Raw genomic sequence first — 21,392 nt, 5'->3', positions numbered from 1 at the left:
TTCGTATAGAAGACATAAATATCCCTTACCTGCAGGGATCAACCCTGTATCTCATGCTCCAAGAGAAAGTTCAGAACATCAAATGATGGCTAAACTGATTTGGACCTAGGGGACGTGCTCTATATCCTGTAGCATCCAGAGTTTAGATACTTGGTAAGGAAAGCAAGTTATGGTTTCCAATTTCCAGCTTCTGGGTTATTAAATACAGATTAAACAAAGCAGCAACAGCAGCAGGAAAAAAAAAAAGTCCCAAGAACATGAACCTACTTTCTGTGTGTATATTATCGACAACTGCATATCTGCTCTCTATGTATATATTAGGTCAGCAGCTGCATGGTGTTTCTATTTGTAGCTTTGGGTTGTTGTTTTTTTTTTAATGGAGCTATGAACCTCATATGCTTATATCCATTTATGGGAAAAGCTGAATAGCTAGCAAAATTGCCACAAAAGTTCAACTATTCCTACCCTATACATTTACGAGCAGATTAATCCAATTACCCAGATAATGCTGACGTACTGGGGTGTGACTGGCTGACCCCACCTGTAAAACGCAGGTTTCAGAGTCACGGCCATTCACCCAACAGCCTGTCACACACCGCACAGCCAAGCCTCCGCGCTGGCCTCGCCTGCCCACTAAACCCGCTGCACAAACGCGCTTCCTCGCCAACAAACCGTTTAATGGTTGTTATTGTCACCACCAGGGCAGAACTGTTCCTTTTGTCCGCAGATGTTTGGTTTTGTTGAGTCAGGGACATTCTGCTTTCATGTTACCTCATGCAACGCGTTTATTTATACAGCACTTTTTCATGTTTCTTTTTAATTATTTTTTGTTCATTTGCTTCTGCTCGTTGTAGTATAACACATTATGCCCAGGCAATCCTGAAGAAGTGAAGCCATTGGCAAGGCCTCCATCGCATTAATGAAGATGTGCCTTCTTATGCCATCTCAGGGACATCTTGATAAGCAGGTATGTGCAGGGGTGTAACACTTCCACAAAACAATTCTGTGACAGGATGAATGGCAACTTCCTTATTATTAGTAAGATGCTTTTGTATACATTACTGATGGGTAAAAGTTCATTAGTAAAACAAGTCTTTAATAATGAAGGCCAAGGTTTATGTTTCTAGGCAGACCAATAGGACCTGGCTCCAAACAGTTTACATTTTTGAGGCTGACACACACAACAATCTTCTTCCCTGCAAGATGAGCAATATACAGCTGGGAAAACAGTCCCTGGGAAAATTTTGCCAATACATTCTTTAAGATGCAGCTGCACTTTAAGATATTTCCCTGCCAAAATCTACCCAGGTGTCCAATGAGGGCCATTGATTAATGCTTAAATCCTTGAGAGATCAGGAGCTACACATAAACCTACTACTTGTTCATCTCAACTTACACAGTACATATAGTACATTAGCATAATTAATAAAGTGGAGCAATTTCTGGCTCGAACAGATAAAAGTTGTATTTGTGACATACTTGAAGAGAATGAATGGCAGCTTTTCTTTAATGATCATCACAGTCAGAGACTCTCTTTCCACCTCAACATCTGTGTGGGAGACACTGTACAAAGGAATTTAGATAGGAGAGAAACATGGGGTGGCAGCATTTCTCCAGTGCAGAAGATTTAACAGGATGCTGCTTAAACCAGAAAGTTAGGATTAAGTGACTCTTGAGGACCATACATGGGTAACCCTTGTATTGCAGGATTAAGTTCATCCTTGCTGCCTATTGACAAAAAAACCTGATGACAGAGGATAAATGTGATCTCACACCCTCCCTCTTTAAACAAACCTGGGATTAATCCAGAGTCCTTTGCAAAGAGTAGTCGTCACTTTATAAGACAGTATAGCACATGAGCATGGAAACATCCTAGTCCTCAGTCTAGCTCATATCCAGTCCACCAGACACACCAGCTACCCTGAGCTGTCAGAAGGAGAGGCTGTCGCTACCTCCAGCAGCAGAAACCGGGTACCGGTACCCAGACTTAGTGGCTGAGCAGAGGCCCAAAGAAGGCCCATGCGTTCTGCACAGAGCTGCTCCCACAGTGGTGGGATACACACAGGTGTCTAGCGGCTACTCCTTTGGCGGGAGACTGCTGGGCAAGGTAGCACTCCAAGTTTTAACCTCATGCTATACATATCTGTTGATGTTTTGCAGTTATTTCTATGCACTTTATTTTATTCCAAAATTACATCAAACCTAGTCAGCCATGCAATAAACCTAACATTTGAGAGCAAAAATTACAAGAGAATACTGTATAGCACAAATCTAAGAGTTAAAAGTCTAGTACTTTTTCACCACATTTCTATTAATCACAAGGACCAAATGGGGATCACACATGTAGTGAAAGATAAATTTCTATCACAATTCCAAAATCTAATAAAATTCAATTATGTTGGTAAACTAAAATCCTACAAGAGTAGAAGAGCCTGAGTTGAGCTGGACCATTATACTGTAACATTAAAAAAAAAAAAAGAAAAGGAGGCACCTTTACATACATGGTAGGGAAAAGCTTTTTATTCTATGATGGCTGTTTTATAGGAGAGCATATGTTTCAAAAACACAGGTAATTGAAACACAACAGTAACAGCACGCACGCAGTGAAGGTGATTTAAATATTACATATGTGTTAACATCTTCTACAAAAGAGGTCGAGACAAAGTTATGTGATATTCAGCCTTCTCCCGTCAAAGTAACCCCCAGCTGTATGCATGCTAACTCCAGTAAGGAAATTGGACCCCAGAATTTCCCATTGTCAAATTAGAAGCAAGAGATCTGCTGATCCTTAGTCAGAATTGGGAAAGTTGTTTTTGTCTTCACCCATTAAAGGTTTGAGGTTCAGCCATTGGTTTGCGTACCTGAGTCATACTTTGCCTTTATCAAAAGAACCCATAAAGCAGCAATAAAAAGTAAACTGTATTTTGTTGTCTTATGCTGATTAAAAAAAACAGACTCTGTCCTTTATATCTTAGATAATGAAAGACACTGAGGGTTAAAAAAAAATCAATTTCCAAGAAAATATCCTTTTCTTTCTTTATATTTAAAATCTAAAATTTCTTTTGTTGAATACAAAGCTGTCAAAGTCGATTTTTGGAAGCATCCTCATCATTAGTGGACTTCTCTTCTGTTTTTAAAGGGTGACTGCTAGTATCAAAACACAAGTTTTTTAGGCACCTCCCATGAGAATTCATTTCTTCCAAAGTGACCATAACATGCAGTCTTCTGGTAAATGGGCTTTTTTAGGTCCAAATCCCTGTATGTATAATAAAAAGAAGAGAAAATTCTTCACATTAAGATACTTCATGATAACTACCACTAAAATCCTGCTACTGATATCCATCTCACACCATTAGTCAAGGAAGCAGATTCTGGAGATGCAAGCATACCAGTGAACATGTCCAATGGAGAACCATGAAAGTCACAACAAAACTTAAATGTGAAGTATTTTAGGGCTACAGGAAAAGTCCTTATTATTGAGAATTATTAATTTTAACAGAAAATATTAAATAACGTTCAATTCCTTTTGTAAAACAAACCATATCTTTTTTTCACAGCAAAGTAACTTAAAACTCTTGGAATACAAAAGTTATTTTGTTTTATTTGAATTCTGATTACTATATAAGGCCAAATGCTGAAAGTATATGCTTCATATGAAACTTGAAAAGTACATCTGTTATCTCAAAAGATATGGCACATTGGTAGATCCATAAAAAGTATCAACCATGAAGACTGACAGAATGAGAGAAAGACTCTTTTGTACTGCATGAAACAATCCCACGCTAGTTCAAGAGGCTGACTCTTACATTGTAACATCTAATGGTTTTGCAATAAATCATTTTTAGGATGTGATCACCAAGATATTTTCCTTTTCATGTGTTTCTATACCTGACAATAACTCCAGGCCGAAGATCAAAGTTTTTGTGCACAATGTCCAGCAGCTCCTTCTCTGTTTTCTGGGACGTTCCGTAAGTGAACAGTGAAATGGACAGTGGATGAGCAACCCCAATGGCATAAGAAACCTATGGCAAAAAAGACACCGTAGTTAGCAAATAAACAAGGCACCTCAGTGGTCAACAGTATGCAACAGAAGAAAGCATTCATTCATGAACGGCCTTAGGAAAACTAAGGCCTCTCCTTGACTTCCCATATTTGCGCAATCTGTATTTTTAGAAAAAAAGGGAAAACTTTGAAAATGCTGAGGTCTCTGGATAACTTTCTTCCCCATTATACAGTGACTCCATGCTCATTTCCATGACAGTAAGCGTCAGAGGGTTGAGGGCTCAATAAATGTCCAGAAAAACAGCCAATAAAATGAAAGCTAAATGAAAAGTTCCAGCTTCAAGACGCTGATAGTCTATTACTGACATTACAGTGGTCTTGAACCAAGCACATTAAGGTCTTCCTTTCTTCAATCTCAAGTCATCACCAAGACTCCTTCTGCTACAGTGTCTCATATGGTGTGTATTCAAGGTAAAGCTGAAAAGGAAGAAAATCTTTCTGAGAAAGCAACATTCATAGCAAACCATACCTGAACCAGAACACGGCGACAGAGTCCAGCTTTCACAAGAGACTTGGCCACCCAACGGGCTGCGTACGCAGCTGATCGGTCCACCTTTGTATAGTCTTTGCCAGAAAAGGCACCACCTCCATGGGCTCCCCAGCCACCATAAGTATCCACAATGATCTTTCGACCAGTAACACCAGCATCACCCTGAATCAGTAGAAAAATTTGTCCATTTTACAATCCATTTTATTATAAGTCTCAAACAAGGCTATGCATCCTTCAGAAGACTACAACAACATGTAAGTTCACCACATATGGATTGCTGTGGGGTAGCTGAAGGAATGAACTTACCTTACCAAGCTACAACAGTGGCTACAAACGTTCTTTAAAGCCAGATTCATAAGACGCACCATTCATGAATTGTGTTTGGTAATCAAGCAAACAGGTTTACACCCAGATAGCTAGAGCATGCACTGCCTGTTTCAAAAGTAACTATTACAGACAATATGGGAACTTTGGTTTAGAAGTGACCTATCTACCACATCCAAACTGAATACAGAATATTGCTAAGAAACTATGTGCCATATAGGAACTATTGAAAGATTTTACACTGTTTAACAAAAAACCCACAAAAATCAGGCTTTCATATCTTTTGGTCAAAATCTGCAGTTGTATGAATATTAAATAGTAGAGGTCTCTTTTGTATTTGCTATTGAAAGGTACGGTAGTGCTACCTTATACATCCTTACATGGAGGTTGGCACCCAACACTTACAGTGCAGTATCATTACAGAGACTGTCATACAGATATGTACTAAAAACCACATTTCCAACCCCAAAATATTTATAGTCTAATTTAAACTATACACAGCAGGTATGGAGTAGTAGGCAGTTATAGGAAATTGAGAAAGAAGGACTACTTCTTTCTAAGAACAGATACTTATAGATGAACATTCTAAAATGCTAAATAAAGAAGTGCAGATAACCTTCTAGCTGCCTACACAGCTATCCTGATTGCTCCTCATAAGTACTTGATATTTTCATTTGATCTTGGTTAGCTGAGCAGTACCTGACTAATTGTCTGACACCCCCCCTCCCCCCCCAATTTACTGAATGCTTAAGCTTTCTGGTTTGAATGCAAATATGATCAAATATGAAATTCAGTCTCCACCTGTGCAGGCAGGTTTGAAATTCTTTGTCTCCAGAATATCATGTCAGTAAAATTCAACTGCTGGAATGTTTGTATGACAAATACAAGTAGAGAGTCAAAGTTTTTCTTAGAAAGACTATGCATATACACAGCAGAAAACCTTTGGCACTGTTTGTTCCATTCTTCTAAGCAGCAAGATGTAAATCTGAATTGCATATAGCCGTGCTTGTCTAAGGGATCCTGTCCTACTGGGTTTCTTCTGCTTGACTCAAACCTTAATTTCTGATGGCAGAGACAGTTGCAAGAGAACACCTTGTGTGCCATCATGACTTGACTGTAGAACTGACTGAGAGGAAGAGAAATGGCCAGGTGAAAGGAAAAATAAACACCCCTCCTTTTAAAGGTGCTGAAATAGCACAAATGCATTTGTAAAGCATGTGGAAGTCACTTTTGCGACAAGCTGTATTGTCCTGACAGTACTAGTGGGTGTTGCAGTTGGGAAAATGGTGACAGCAGTAAAATTACTAATTTTGCCATAGCCAGAATTCAAGGTACCATTGTGCTCAAAAACGTAAGGTGAAAATCCCAAGTGAAATACATGTGTCTTCCTTAGATGAACGGAGCTGGAGATTAAGTTAGCCTTCTATAGCTAGCATTGTTAAAAATAAAACTGAGTAATACTCTTACAAAAAGTAATCAGAAAGTTCAAGACATAAAAGACAAGGAAAGAAATAGTTATTTTCTGTTTGCCGCAATGCTACTGTAAATTGCACAAGTGATGATAGCAGTTCTAAGGCCATGGACACACAGGCAGATTGACCCATACTAAGTAAACTTATCCCATGTTTAAAAAGCTGCAAACAGATACTGCAATGTGCCTGTGTTTGTATGTGCAAACATAAGCAATACGGTTCCACCACAAGAGTAGAAAAGGTATTCCTGGTTGGCTTACCAAATGTAATTACATTACATTTTAAAATGGGTTCAGTTCAGTGCACACCTGAAAATTTTCGTATGTGTAGCCTTGTTTTTGTATGTAGCTATGATTGCTGCATTGGTTCATTTCCTCCAAGTTGCAGGTTAAGTTTGCCTCTCCATTTGTCCATAGTCCAGGATGTCAATGATACACAAAATTACAGTGATATGACTAATTCAACTACACACAAAAATACATTTTTTGTATAATCATTATTATAATGATTAATCTGAAAAACTTCCTACCTGTTCCACGGCATTAATGTAAAAAAGACACAGCACCTTAGAAATAATTCTGGCAAATTCCAGTAAATGAATGAATTTGAACAGCAAAGGAAAAACAATGTCTGCTTGGATTTGTTGTAAAATTGGACCTAATTTCCGGAAGGAGCTTTGAAATGTTGCTCTGATAGTTCTGAAGGGAACTGAAGACTAAAGTATTGGGAATGGTGACTTTGTTTTCAAAAACTAAACATCAAATGTCCTGATCCTACAGAAAGTGGAAGTTCTGCCTGCCTTCTGTGAGTGCAGGATCAAATTATAAATCCCAGCTCCTGTAATGCCTAGATAAAGCAAAACTAACATTTATTTTCTTGCCAGGAGAGGCCTATAAGGGGTTGATTTTCAGAACAGATGAACACCTTCAGCTCTCATTGGTGTCAGGCAGAACAATGTGAGCTACAGAGATCTGAAAACCAGGTCCACTGTAAGAGAAGTAAACCTTCTCTTGTTCATCTCTCTGTAAGGAGTGCTTTCCACAAGAAAGTGCTGGACTTGAGAGGGTTTGAGGAAACCCAGAGCTGGGCTGTACTTTCCACACTCAATGTAAGATTCAGCTCGACTTGCCTGCCTAGTCAGAACAGATGTATGATACAACTGTACCCTCAAAGGTTACTGTGGCATACAGCACATGAAACCCTGGGTGCTTCTCCCACATACAACTGCAGTTAAAACTACCACTAGGCAGCTTGCTTCGTACTCCCTAGGATAGACATGCCAAAAAGTTGAGCGTTTCTTTTAAGACACACACCTAATGACAAAGGCCAGCTGATAAAAGCACCAAAATAGCACACCACAAACCTGAGGCCCTCCAATAACAAAACGTCCGCTAGGTTGAAGGTGATAAACAGTTTTCTCATCCAAGTATTTTGCAGGGACAACAGCTTGGATCACACGATCCTTCAGGGTTCTGCGCATATTCTCCAGAGAAATAGTTTCGTCATGCTGCACAGATATCACAATGGTGTGAACACGCACTGGGATGACTGCTCCATTCTCCTGGATATACTGAACCGTGACCTGAACAGAACAGGCAGAAGGAGGAAGAAAAAAACAAAGTTACTATAAAATGTATTACTGGTCTACATCAAACGTCATGCTGTGCTATTCCAAGAGCAAAACTGTAGCAAAATGTCAATGATGACATTATAATGATTGCTGCTCACCTTGTTGCCAAGGTATGAGAAATGAAGCTTATTTTGTCATTCATTTTTGCTGTGCTGAGAAAAAAAAAAAATTAAAAGACTCAATATGGACAATTTGATTTTCTATGAAATTGTCCAAAATGTCTCTTTTGGTTGGGATTTCTAGTAAAACTCCCAAGTCTCAGAAATTTACGTTCTCAGTGCATCTTCAAAAAGGCCAGCCCAAATCCCTAAATACATATAAAACCTTTGGATGTCCTTTCACTTTTTCAATGAGCACAGACCGCTTGGGTCTGAAGGGTTAAGTGTTTCATCACTGGTAGGTGGTTAAGTGCTCCTAGCACCCTGATACAGGTTAACCATTTTCTGACAGTCAAGGAGACAGTATCATAAGCAATGGAAATGCTTTATCTGCTACTTGTAGGTTATGTATCTGTTACTCGTAGGTTATCCTGATACTCTGACCACCATCAATTGCTGTCTTTAAAAATAGTTAAGATTTCTGGAATGAAAAAGTGTTAGTTTTCAACTATAGTTGGACTGTCCATGGCAGTATTTACCTGTGTCTTAGAGTCAGGCCTCAGCCAAGGAAGTTCTCCATTACGCCTCAGCTCTGCTAACCTGGCATTCAGTTTATGAGCAAGAATAATCGTTAGAGGCATACATTCTTCTGTCTCATCTGTTGCATAACCAAACATCAAACCCTACAGGAGGAGAAGATATATATATATACTTCAATCACTGTAAAAAGCACCACAAACAAAGGCAACAAGATTTCATCTGAAGCAAAGAGTAAACAGTACCCTCAGGTTTACTTTCTACTATTTTACATTACAGTGCAAGAAGCCTAAACTCAGATCAGGCTCCAACATGTTACAGTGTAATGAGAAACAAACCACGTTTCTAGAATTTTTCACTGAAAGTCTGAAGGTTTACATGTTGATTTGGAAACCTGGACGAAAATTGAGAAGTTCCTGTGAAAAAAATTTGGTTCTTTCACAGAAGAAAAATCTGTTGGAGCAAAACAATTTCAGGACTATTCTGTCATAGGAAAGGTGTTATCATTAGCCTGGAAAGGTTGTAGAGCCTTTTATGTACAAATACAGACACACTTATACTGCAGTTTGCACCTGAAATTTCAATGGAATGGGATATGAATACCCCTCGAAGGACGTACCATTCCACAGTTTAAGGCACCTGCCTGAGATTTTCAATGCCACATGCTTCTCTAAGTCACAGCTTCTACTGTTATTCAGTGACATTCCCTGCATCAGATGATCATTTGTTAAATAGAGTTAGCACCATTTTCTTCCTCCTCATCCAGTGTATGTTGTGATAGAAAAAAGATAGGAAAGTACTTTGATACAATCGGAAGGGAGGTCATCAAAGTGCCAAAGAAAGCCAGATATCTTTTCATCTTATGTAGTATTATGTCCCCGTGACAGCATAAAAGCATTTTAATTTAGTCCTCAAGCATTTTCTGAACAATATTAGCTTGGCTCCTAGACTCTGATATCTCCACTTACGGTTCTCAACAGCATAGTTATAAATCAGATATTACTACTAACTATAACTACTGTAAATGTTAAACTCACTCATACTGGCATCTGTCAGATTATGGAGTTTTTATGTTAGCATCTTTCTCTTGGGAACATACCATAATTATCCACGTGTTATTTAGCTCATAGAAATGCAGCTTGGACAGCCTTAATTATGTGGAACACCTATTACAATATCTGCCTCTGGGAAATAAGTGAGAATTAAAAGTACTCTGGTGTATTTGCCTTCATTGTACTAATGCTGAAGACACTTGAAACATTGCCTAATTTTTTGCTGTGTAAAATCTCAGAAGCTCTTTGAAGGTGAAAAGATCTTTTCTTTATTTCATCTTACTAGACAAGTCTGGCTGTCAGATGAATGGTCTAATGAATCTAAAGCTACTCGACAAAAACATGAAATACATAAGCAAAAAACATTTGCTAAGTTCTAAAGGACACGTCCTCAGCTACTATAAACTGCCAGAGCTCTCCTGACTCAGATAGAGTGCTGTTACAAACACTGGGCAAAAGTCTGCCCTCAAAGAACTTCCAACTGTTTTAATAAAAATATGGTTTTTATTCAGAGGTAGCCCAAGATGGAAGTGTAGAAATCTTCACATGGGTTTTGATTTAGAAAGCAGAGCAATAAGATGGGGTAAACTTTTTCCATTCAAACAGCTTTGATGTTTTAGATGTGATGTTGTGTCCACCTGATCTCCAGCACCAACATCCTCTTCATCCCTGTGTAGATGAACACCTTGGGCAATATCAGGCGATTGCTGTTCCAGTGCCACTAAAACATTACAAGTCTTGTAGTCAAAGCCTATTTGGAAAAAAGAATAGCAGTGAATTAGCTTTTTCTGTCACAATTAGGGAAAGTAACATGGAACCATATGACAAAATTTTCATTCTGAAGGATACTGCATTCAGAACTCAAAACCTAACTGCTATTTTTAGTCAAATTTTTTGTCAATGCAACACTTGAAGCCTTTTTTGAGAGGGCTTAGGGCATATGGGGTTGTCTGTATTGCTTGTTACTACTTGTTTTCTCTTGCATTGGCACTCTGTGTCAAGCCAATTCAGACAGAAAACTAGTCAAAAAGATTTATCCAAATAAATAATATTAAAGCCTCTATGTAAATTCCTAGAAGCTGATGTTTTCAGCAACTGAAGGCTCTGCTCTCTGATACATTTTTTTGTAATACATGTAAAGCAGTGTCTGTACCTAAATCTCTCCTGGGAGTTTGTGGGAGAGTCACAAACAGAGAAAAAAATAGATCCAAGTCTCACAGCAAATCTGGAAGTGGGAATTTACTTTACATTACTTTCAAAGACCAAAAGGAAGGTTTTAAAACAAAATTTAAAGACTTACAGAAGATTGTGGCAAAATTTTCCACCTGTTCCTACGTATATTAATAGCAACTTGCTTCTGTCCAAATCCAACCTTTCCTAGAACTGTAGCTACTGGCAGCTGCTGACCAAAATCATGTTCAGCCAATACAACACATCCATATGCATATGATCCACTTGAAGAATGCTCTTCACCCTCTTTTAAGCAGGCTATGCAGAGAAGAAAATTATATTTCTGTGTGCAATTGTTTGTTTTAGCTTCTTATTTTATTTCTGCATAGAAATTTCTTTTTACTGGGTGACTGCATCTCTCCTTATCATTTTTGGCAGTTAGGATAAAAAGGAGATTTATGACCTACTAGATTTGCCAGCGTTTTCTGAAAGCACTGCTGTTACATGATGGTGGAAGTAACCTGCAGATGTGCTGCTATAATATGCTCCCATCTCAATCTCCTTGCAAATTCAATAGCAATTAAAGGATTGCAAGGAACAACTTTTTTAACCAAAAGCTCTTCAAAGATACACTTCACTGTAACAGTATACTTGGAATATTTTTGATGTATAAACATGGCATATCAGAAAGTGAAATGCGTCTGGTATATAAAGCATTTTGTCTTTTTTATCATTTGTACATTACACAAACTGGATTTGGACTGCACGCTCCTCAGTGCAGATGTTGTTTAGAGCTAACAAAGCACTTTGCACAGTGAGAGAAGCTGTTTTACACCTGGGAATTCTAGATGCTACCACAGAACAAATATATAATGGTATAACAAAATTAACTAGGTTTTTTCTTCCCTCTCTTTCACACCAAGATGCATCAATTGGCTTGCCAGATGAATAACCAAGATTCAAGTTCTCACAGGTTTGGAGGAATGGTAGATTCTGTGGCTCAAGTTGCAGTTAACTATTCTGGCCTAGTATTGCAGTTCAAAGTATATTCAGCCTACTCCCTTTCAGGTTTAACTAATATATGATGGTTTTTCTACTTACTGGGATAAAGCCAGAAAGTGTATCACGTAGCACCATGTAAGCAGCTTTCACACAGGATATTTGGTTTTTATCAGGCTTGCTAAAACCCGTATATGGAAGTGGTGACAGACCTGTTTTGCAGTTGTCTATTGCTTGCTGTTCAAGGATTTCATGAGTTTTTCCACCAACCTTTAGCTGAATCATCATAGCCAATATGTCTGATTGCATCTCGAACAACTCGTTGATAATCCACAATAGCACGAGATGTGATCTCGCCACAGAGCAACACCATTCCTGTCTTACATACTGTCTCTGATAAGAGAGATGAAAACAGGATTACAACAGCAGAACAACCCAGCCTACTAAGACAAATAACTATGATTGTGATAATGGTGATTTTGAGAGATTTACTGGGTATATACAGTGTAAGTCCTTTCTACCCATATTTTTTAGCATTATTAGCTCCTTCTACAACAAATTCTTTCCATATTCACCATATGTCTGAAAGTAAGGGACTAATATGTCCAGTTCACAAATGGGACAGTCAAAACACTGAGCATGATTCAGTGATACGCACAGATTTTAGGGAAATACAGTATTAAGCTGTGATTTCTAAATCCACTCGATATTAATCACTCTAAGATACATACTGAGGCTAAATAATACTCATCAGTGACCAACTATTTCAAAAACTTGCCTCCAGTCCCAGGAGAAAGAACCTGAAAATGGCATTAAGTTATATAATACATGAACTCGGGTAATAACCTGAGAGCTGATCGTACAACTCTTTTGGAAGAGATTTCAAAAAACAAGCAGTTATGGGGACTTGGACTGAAAAAATAGTACTTTATTAAATATAGTAAATGAACTTTTAAAAAAAACATTCAAATATTCTTTCAAAAACCCACTGTAATGAAGCCAAATCTGTTTCTCCCAGCAAAATTCAGTCCACACACAAAATTAACTATCCTACCTTTGTACAGCTTGCTTAGGCTTAAGTCTTTATAAAAACTTTTACTGTTTGTTCTCATCTCTCCTTCTCTTGAAGACTGTAATTCTTTCATAATTTTTTGAGAGTAAAATGAATTAGCAAATGATAGCATCAATCTCTTTGCAAACATCATAAAAAAAGAATGATGACTGGGTGATGACTTAAAGCAAAGCAGCAAACAACTTACCACAAGCAACCTTGGCATTCGGATCCTGTTTGAGATGGGCATCTAGTACAGCATCGCTGATTTGATCACAGATTTTATCTGCAAGACATCAAAGCTGTGATTCAAAACCATATCACTCAATACAAAACATGGCCTATTTGCATCACTTTGAATAGGTAGGTATTTCAGCAAGGAATTCTTTTATTGCTTATTACTGGAGTATTTAAGTTAGCTAAATAGAAAGATATATGAAACATCCTGTAAGCAAATTCAGTAGATACAATGGGGAATTTACTTACTGGTGTAAACTAATACTACTATAACTTAACCTTTCGGTTTCTGCAGTTAAGTGTGAAACGAGTATGTTATGCATAGAACTACCTGAGAGGCTAAGAGGCTTTACTCTCAGCCTCCTCCTTCTCTAACACCACAGATAATACAGCATACACTCCCCATCAGCAGTATTCTAACAAGAAGGGGATATTCCACCATCAGCTTCCATCTCCTCAACAGAAAGTTAGAATGTACCTGACCATCACTGCTGGTAAAGCCTGAGAAAGTGTTTAGATTAATAGATAATGCACAGCTCAGTGTCAAATGCCTGTTTCAGGTTTGCTTCTTTTCACTGCTTCCCACCCCCCTGCAATGCCATCTCCTAATAATCCCTGCAACCCACCTAAGGCAGAGGAGTGAGTAGCAGACGCAGAAGCAAGAAGGGGTTACCAGCTGAAGTTTGCCTGAGGTAAATCTTGAGCATAGCTTCAGTTACATCCCAAATACACAGGTTTCAGCTCAGGTTTATCATAATGATCTTTTCTCTTTTTCTTTCTTTCATTTCTTATCTTTTTAATGAATAATGAATCTTAATCAAATAATGTAGCAAATCTAATGAACACAAAAGGGCAGCACACATAACAATGCCTTCCACATGAAAATTTTTCTCATATATTTCAATTTTATTGTTCCCCAAAAAAGTCTAGTATCGCATACTATGTTTAGATGTTGCCATAACATGCTGTGTTGCAAAATAAATTAATTTCCTGCCTTGCCATTTGCAACAAAATCTGTTGGAAAGCAATGTTTTGTAAGAGTATGTCATTAGAGACTTTTAATACATTTAACCTCAAGTCAAAATAAATTCTCATTTATTTGCATGAGGAAGGTATACATTTAGCTAAGAGGGACAAATCAAAGACTAGAAAACTAATGTGATTCTTACACTTTTACCTCCCATATTAACCACTTCAACAGAAAAAGAACGAACACAAAAGACAAATGTAGGCTGCATTGGAACTTTCAGCCTTGCCAGAACTGTACATGGATTACTAAATTTGGGACAACTATAATCAAACAGGAACCAGACATCATTCTTGCAATTTAGTTAGAAGTCCAAATGAACGTTGTTTAGCAAGACTGGGGACAAATGTGGCAGCAGTGATTAAAATGTTTCTTTGCTTACTCTCTTCAAAGTTTCCACTTCTATAAGGAAAGAGCACCATATTTTCAAGCATAAAAGCAAAAATTATTGATGAAAATACGTAATTTTGGATTACCTGGGTGGGACAACAGACCAACTGGGATAGTATGACCTTCTTAGTGCAGGTCCAATGCCCTGCAGTAAACTCCTAGTGACTGGGACTGCTTTGTAGTCTTTTTTTCACCATCCAGAGTTTGTATGCCAGGAAAAGCCTTTATCCTTGTCCTTGCTCCACATGAAGCATGTCTCACCTGCATTAGATGCCAGTGTCCCATGTTTGTCTAAGTTCCCTGTATGGCACATACAGGGATATTATATGCATTCTTTCCAGCACATTCAAGAAGAGTACAGGTAATCCCATATGACTAATTCATCCTCATTTCTCCTCGTGGCACCTATCTGGTACAAAGAATCTTGTGTTGGTTTTGCATTCTGTAGTTGAAATTTATGAACTAAAACTTTCATGAAATGTCTCAAGGGAGCATCAGTCATAGTAGGCAGTGAAGATTTAACAGGATGTTTTCATATTTGTTTTTTTTTTTTCTTGAACTGTATCATTAGTATCTACAGTATTTCATGGATATTGGTACATAGAAAAGCAGCTCTTTTGCTTCCCTTTTGGAGAAATAACACAGCAAACATTCATGAACAAAAAGCATAGTCCACATTTACAGAAGGGGAGAGTTTGTCTTACAAAACTGTTACTCTGAAAAGATCATGATAGAAAACCAGATGAATAGTTGTCCATAGAAATGAAATTATCTCTATACAATAGCATTAGTGAGACCGCTACAGAAATATTAGATTTTGGTGGTGGTATTCGAAAGATGACGTTAAGAAGCTGCAGGAAGTTTTAGGACAGACTGAGAAGAATGCCCCAAAATCAGAAAGGTCTGTCTTACAGGATGAAATCAATCAAGCTCAATCTGGTTTTGAAAGGCTGAAGAAAAGGCAACCTATCAGAGGAAATCCTTATAGGCATGGGATCACAGTCTCTAAGAACCTAAAAATAATATGCTGAAAGAAAAGTTTTTGTCTGATGGAAAATAATGCAACTACAGTTGATAGCTGAAAATTAAAGAGAAACAGATAAAGGTTCAAAAAGGAAAGTCTTAAAAGGGTGAGAGCCATTGAAACCATTCATCTAAAGGTATGTAGGATTCCTTGTTCCTTCAAATGAAAATTGGATATCTTTTTAAAAGGTATGAATGAAGTTCAACCATCATTTACTAGCATGTTTGAAGAATTATTGCACAAAATATTATTACCTGTGTATGAAGATCAGACCAGATTATATATCAGACCTTCTAGTCTTTAAAATCTATGTGAGAATTTAATAAATTAAAATAATAAATTAGAATAATTTAATCTACTATGCTGATAGCATACTTTTAGATTAAAATAGGCTGAGACAAATCAGTTTGACAATTCCTGTTGTATCTGATTGTTGGTGCAACAACAAGCAGTTCTAGTGCAATTAGGTCCAAATACAGATACAGATATATCTGTCAAGACTGGAAGGAGAAATCTAGCTGGATGATTGGCTGATTAATGCATTAAATTAAAGGCTTGTCTATTAGCAAAGGTCTGTGGTATAAAATAAAACTAGGTGCTCCATCTTTAGCAATGCTTAGCAGGCTTTGTGCACCCTTCATTCTGTTATTTAAATTTCTCATCTCAACCGTCCCATTTCTCTTAATAGCTGCTAAATGTGACAGAATATGTTTGTCCATTATTTCCTTCTTTTTTTTGTTCCTTCTTTTTTGGAAACAGGGAAAGCATAATGGACTACCTCTGATGAGGCATTATCATCTAAAAAATGATGTAATAGGTAAGAATTCAGTTCATGCATACCTTCTTGTAGTGAATTACTATCCAATAAGATAAATATTGCAAAAGAGATGTCTAGGTTGAGGATTTCTTGACTGAGCAGGAAAGTATTAGCTAACCATGAATTCTTTTCATGAAATCCAATCACCCCACAGACCCAGCCTCAAATAGCCATAAAACAGCTCTTGCTAACTATAAAAGGAATGAATGATTCTAGGGGAGCTGATGATAAACCCTAGTCAAATGCTCAGTTGTCAAATTATGAAGTAAAGGAGGCACTCAACAGCAAAAGAGATCTCCAATAATTAGAAGGAGCTTCAAACTTTTCCAGATAGTTGGACATAAGTTTTGTTGACAAGAATCTAGACTACGTAAGAGTCTAACACAAGCCATGACATCTGCAAGTTCTTGGGACTCCCCCCCAAGAATACAGTTTCATGGATTCACCACACACAGACAAAAAAATCTATGAACAGCAGTAACAACTGAAAATTTAATTCAAAAACCTCCGCCCTTTGAAGCACAACAAACAGGTACAACCACACTTCTGGCTTTGATGGCATAGCAAATATAATAAACATTGAACATTCAAAAAGGTAAGGTTGATTTTCTTAAAGACCTGTGATCATCAAAATAAAATTTGGTTTTTTTACATTAATTATATCAACAGAAAAAATAGTTTTAAACCAGAATGTGAAATTCTATATTCAAAATATGATAAACTGAGCAATTCTCAGTTTTCTGGTAAAAAATTTAAACAGTCAAGAAACACAGATACTTATCATGAGCACTTCATCAAACAATAAGCTTTCCACCAAAAAAGTTTCACTAGAAAGACTTCAAATAGCTGAATTGTGCTGTATTACATTTTTTGTATTTAAAAGACTCTTGAGGAGTGCCAATTGATAACTACAATGGTACTTCAATATTAATACTACACTTTTCAAATATCCTGTACATCTGTTCTCTTTGTTCTATAAACAGTTTACTGAAGTATTATGTATATATAAGTGTATATATATACTTATATATATACATATAAAAATAATGTTAGGTATAAGACACACAAGCATCAACTTGCTGGAGAGATCTGCATTTTCTGTGTTTTTTTTGTTTTGTTTTGGGGTTTTTTTTGTTTGTTTGTTTTTTTTACAATTTTTTTTTCTGTGAATATCCAGCAGATAAACAGACCTTTTTAATATGGTCGAAAATCTGAGGGTGCTTTTAGCAGATGTCTTCTCTTATATTTTTAAAGAGATTCCTTGATACTTACTGGAAAATTGAATGACATTCTGTTTGCAGGGCATTCCACCTGAAGTCACACCAGATAGGGGAAAGAATTAATCCTAAGTGATTTGGCACCTGTAAGACATTGTGGGTCAGAGAAACACCCAATGCCTTTCAAAGCACAATGAAACTATTGTGCAGCATGGACAGACACTACTGGGCAAAGAACATGGAACAGTGACAAAACACAGCTATCTAAAAAAAACCAAAACATCTTTCTCTTCCCCATGATACTGTCTATGTGCTTGTATTATACTGAAATGAAGAAGTCACATGTAAGTCTTCAGAGAGTTTGGAATTTACCCTACTAAATGCCAAGATTAAAGACCTGGAAGGAAGTCCCAAATTTTATACCCAAGTGATTTTGAAGAATTTGGACTGAGAAGATGGGATAAACAAGGTCTTCTATAAAGTCTTTGGGGAGCATAGGTAACACTTGTACATTAATTATTGCCAGCTATTACTTGCTTCTTAGTGACACAAAACTCTTAGGCATTGCACAGGTATAAGGCGGTTCTCTGTATACCCAAATAAATAAGCATGTAGTTTCCTCTGCTTTATTTATTAAGAAGGAGGTCTCCATTAAAGCATTCAGTCCTCAGCTAATATAAACAGAACAATTCAAATTTCCACCAGACAAAGATCTGGTTCAGGATCTTTACTTCACATAATGCCCTCTAGCAAAATTATACTATATCACATACAGAAGAGAAATAATCAAGAGCATGCAAATTATCCATTTGGTATCAAACAGAGGAACTCAAAACTCACAATAAAATTCTAGTGCTACTGATAGTGTCAGAAGCCCAACTACAGCCTCAGACACCAGGCCCCATTGTAAGAAATAGCCAAGATTTTAATGGGTGAAAAAAAGCTAATGGCAGTCTATACCACAGACAGGGAAAAGAAGGGTTGACCAGGATGTAAGAGTGATCAATTTGCTGTCAGAAACCAGAACTATTGCTGAGATGATTAAGATCTATTGCTGGGCTGTGTTCAGGAACAAGAATTTGCGGGACCACCCAGAGTTACCTACTGTCAACCTGTCCTGCCTTGACCTGGAAAATCTGTGTCTTTCATTTGTCATAGGCGTTCGGGTTTTCAGTAGCCTACATGAAGACCTAGGCTGTTTAGGAAAGAATAAGCATCACAATTTTGAAAATATCTGAGTAAATTTGGGTTTTCCACTCCCCCTACAGTAAGCCTCTTGGGTTGCCACTTTGCATCTCACAGTATCCAGAGATCTGGCAATCTCTGCCAGATGAGAAGCTGTACACAAATCTAACAAGTGGTAACATGGCTTCTCTGAAAGGTCTGCTGAGTATTTCAGCACAGGAGGAAAATAATGCTCACGGGGCTTAAAAGGCGGCCTACTGAGGGCCAACAGAGTTTTTGGAAATAAAAAAGAGAATTTGAATAAGAACTAAAAAATAGGCCAAATTCTGAAACATGAAACAAGATAAAAAGAGAATTGGTAAAGGAAGGAAACCAAGGGACAAAGCTAAACCTGGGGACTGAGTTGAATTCTTCCTATTCTGAGACTTATCTATTATTGCCCCAGGGCAATTAAAAATGATGATTAGAGTAGCATAAATTGTGACCTGTCATCTTTGGAAATACCATCATCAACTTAAAATTACTATATTATATAATGTTATTTTTCCTAAGAAACTACATTGCGCTACAGACACTGGATGTAATTATATATACATATGAGATGGGACCTGTGTCCCAAGGACAGAACGTGGCTGTCATTTTCTGATTGTGTTACATCAGAAAGAACCTCAACTGGCTTAACCCGATGTAGCTGCCTCAACATTGACAGAGATGTACTCAATTGCATCAGCCATGGCTTTGATCTGCAGAAATAAGTTAATATTATGGAAAAGAATCAGAATTATAGATATAAAATTATCACCGTTGACCTTTTTATTCTCTGCTATGTCATTCCACCCATTTATGATTTACTCACATAACACCAGCACAGACCTGAAAAAGCCTTATTATAGCAAAAGGTACAGGATGCCAAATTGGCTTCTAAAATAAATACACTTTTCAGGACATCAAACAGTCTCTTGTCCCCGGGCCTCATTTGGGGGAACACTTGCTGTTGACATAAGGTACATGTTTATGGCAGATGAACATTTGTTTCAATAAAATTGAACTAAGTTCTGCTGACCATACATAAAGTTTAGCAAATAACTGTCCACTATTTGCTTAAGCAATTCCATATATTGCATCAGATGGTGGAATGAGGGGAAAACAATGAGCAACTTTGCCATGTACAGCTGCTGGGACCATTGATTTCTAAAGGCTTTAAAATAGTCTGCTCAGAGATATTCCTGTCATGGATGACAGTTTTAGAGCATAGTATATATGCAGGACAGTTTCACAGGGCCCATAAAGATATGGAACTTGAGAAGCAAGCTATGCATTCTTATCCACATGTGAAACTTGAGTCTACCAGAAATATAGTAGTGTCTCCACGGTAATACTGAAAGAAATTCAGATGAAAAGGAAGGAGCAGCAACCATAAACCCCACTGCCCTCCTCAGTGTAACCCACACCGTGCAAAAGCACATAAATTCCTGTTGGAAGCACCCTAGTTATAGTGGTTCTATAGTCTATATGGACAAGGTTCAACAGAAATACACTAAAAAACATCCTGTTACAAATAACTTCTATAATAAGATTAATAGCAGACAAATTAATCTTCAGGCTTTTAAAACATTTGAAATGAACATATTATTCTTTTTACGCATTTGCCAGAACTGGTTTCTTACCTGGATGTCCTTCTCCCACCGACTCCGATGTGAACATGAAAGCCCCTTCATCATCCAGCGTGTAATCACATAAACCATCCACTGGCCCATTCATGATTGTGATGCTTTTCCTGATGGATTATTACAGTGGTTGAAGAGTTCTGCCTTTAGTGCCTTCTCTTAAAGGAGAAGGTTCTTTATCAGCAGGACTATCGCTGTCTTTGCTTATTACCTCTTACACTAATTTGAATTTCAGTGTGTGAACTCAGCATGTGCTTGCATCTGTGTACGCATGCAAGGAGCATGCATATGCCTGAAGTCGGTATCCCTACCTAGCCTGATCTGTCAGTCCCTGAGCTGCTCCTATATATGGAAAAGTGAAAGTGCCTAGATAATCATGTGAGGAAAATGGAAGAGCCCATTTCTTGGCAGGGGAGTTAGTTAACTTTAGGATATTTCACTAATTAACTCAGTTCTTGGAAACATTCTGGATTCAAAACGTGCAAGATTGGTTATCTTAGCAACTCAACTGAGCATGAAGTAATGCAGGAGTACTGGTGACAGTTCAGGTCAGCTGCTTCTTCAGTTTGTCCCTCCCCTAATTCTGGGATCTATGTTATGCTTCCAACTGTATATTATGGTTTTACAGGGATAAGTAAAAAAATCTGTAAATGCATGTTGTTCCTAGCAAGAGACTGGAAGAAGTTTGCTCTGCATCATATGACTGTATTTTCATTTTACTTTTTCATCTTTTGAAAAGTAGAATTCTCTCCTGAAATATTTTTTTTTAATTTTCATTCATTCTTCATGCACATGTAAGAGACGAAACATCTGATAAGATCTAGCACAACGAGTGCTTCTCATTTATGCAGACCTCTCCCTTCAGCCTTTGCTTTTCTTTTCCTCTTCCTTTTCCTCTCTTCTATTAATTCAGATCCATCTTAATGCTCTTTTTGTATCATAT

At 37.5% G+C, this 21,392-nt stretch overlaps 1 protein-coding gene across 1 annotated transcript; it reads right to left on the bottom strand.

Annotated features, from left to right (window-relative positions):
• Positions 1-2,508: 2,508 nt before the first annotated feature.
• Positions 2,509-20,765, bottom strand: LOC104169287 (S-adenosylmethionine synthase). Its single transcript, XM_009710175.1, has 9 exons — positions 20,450-20,765; positions 13,094-13,171; positions 12,105-12,227; positions 10,304-10,416; positions 8,616-8,759; positions 7,712-7,930; positions 4,532-4,714; positions 3,889-4,022; positions 2,509-3,256 (listed from the first exon to the last, which is right to left on the bottom strand). Exons 1-9 carry the CDS (start codon positions 20,541-20,543, stop codon positions 3,154-3,156), a joined length of 1,191 nt encoding a protein of 396 aa, XP_009708477.1. The 5' UTR covers positions 20,544-20,765; the 3' UTR covers positions 2,509-3,153.
• Between the last annotated feature and the right edge of the window lie 627 nt (positions 20,766-21,392).

The sequence above is a fragment of the Cariama cristata genome, unplaced genomic scaffold, assembly GCF_000690535.1.
Source record: "Cariama cristata isolate BGI_N322 unplaced genomic scaffold, ASM69053v1 scaffold3821, whole genome shotgun sequence".
In the NCBI taxonomy this organism is placed as follows: domain Eukaryota; kingdom Metazoa; phylum Chordata; class Aves; order Cariamiformes; family Cariamidae; genus Cariama; species Cariama cristata.
The sequence above is the reverse complement of the archived record's forward strand: the minus strand, read 5'-3'. Positions and strand labels throughout refer to the sequence as shown.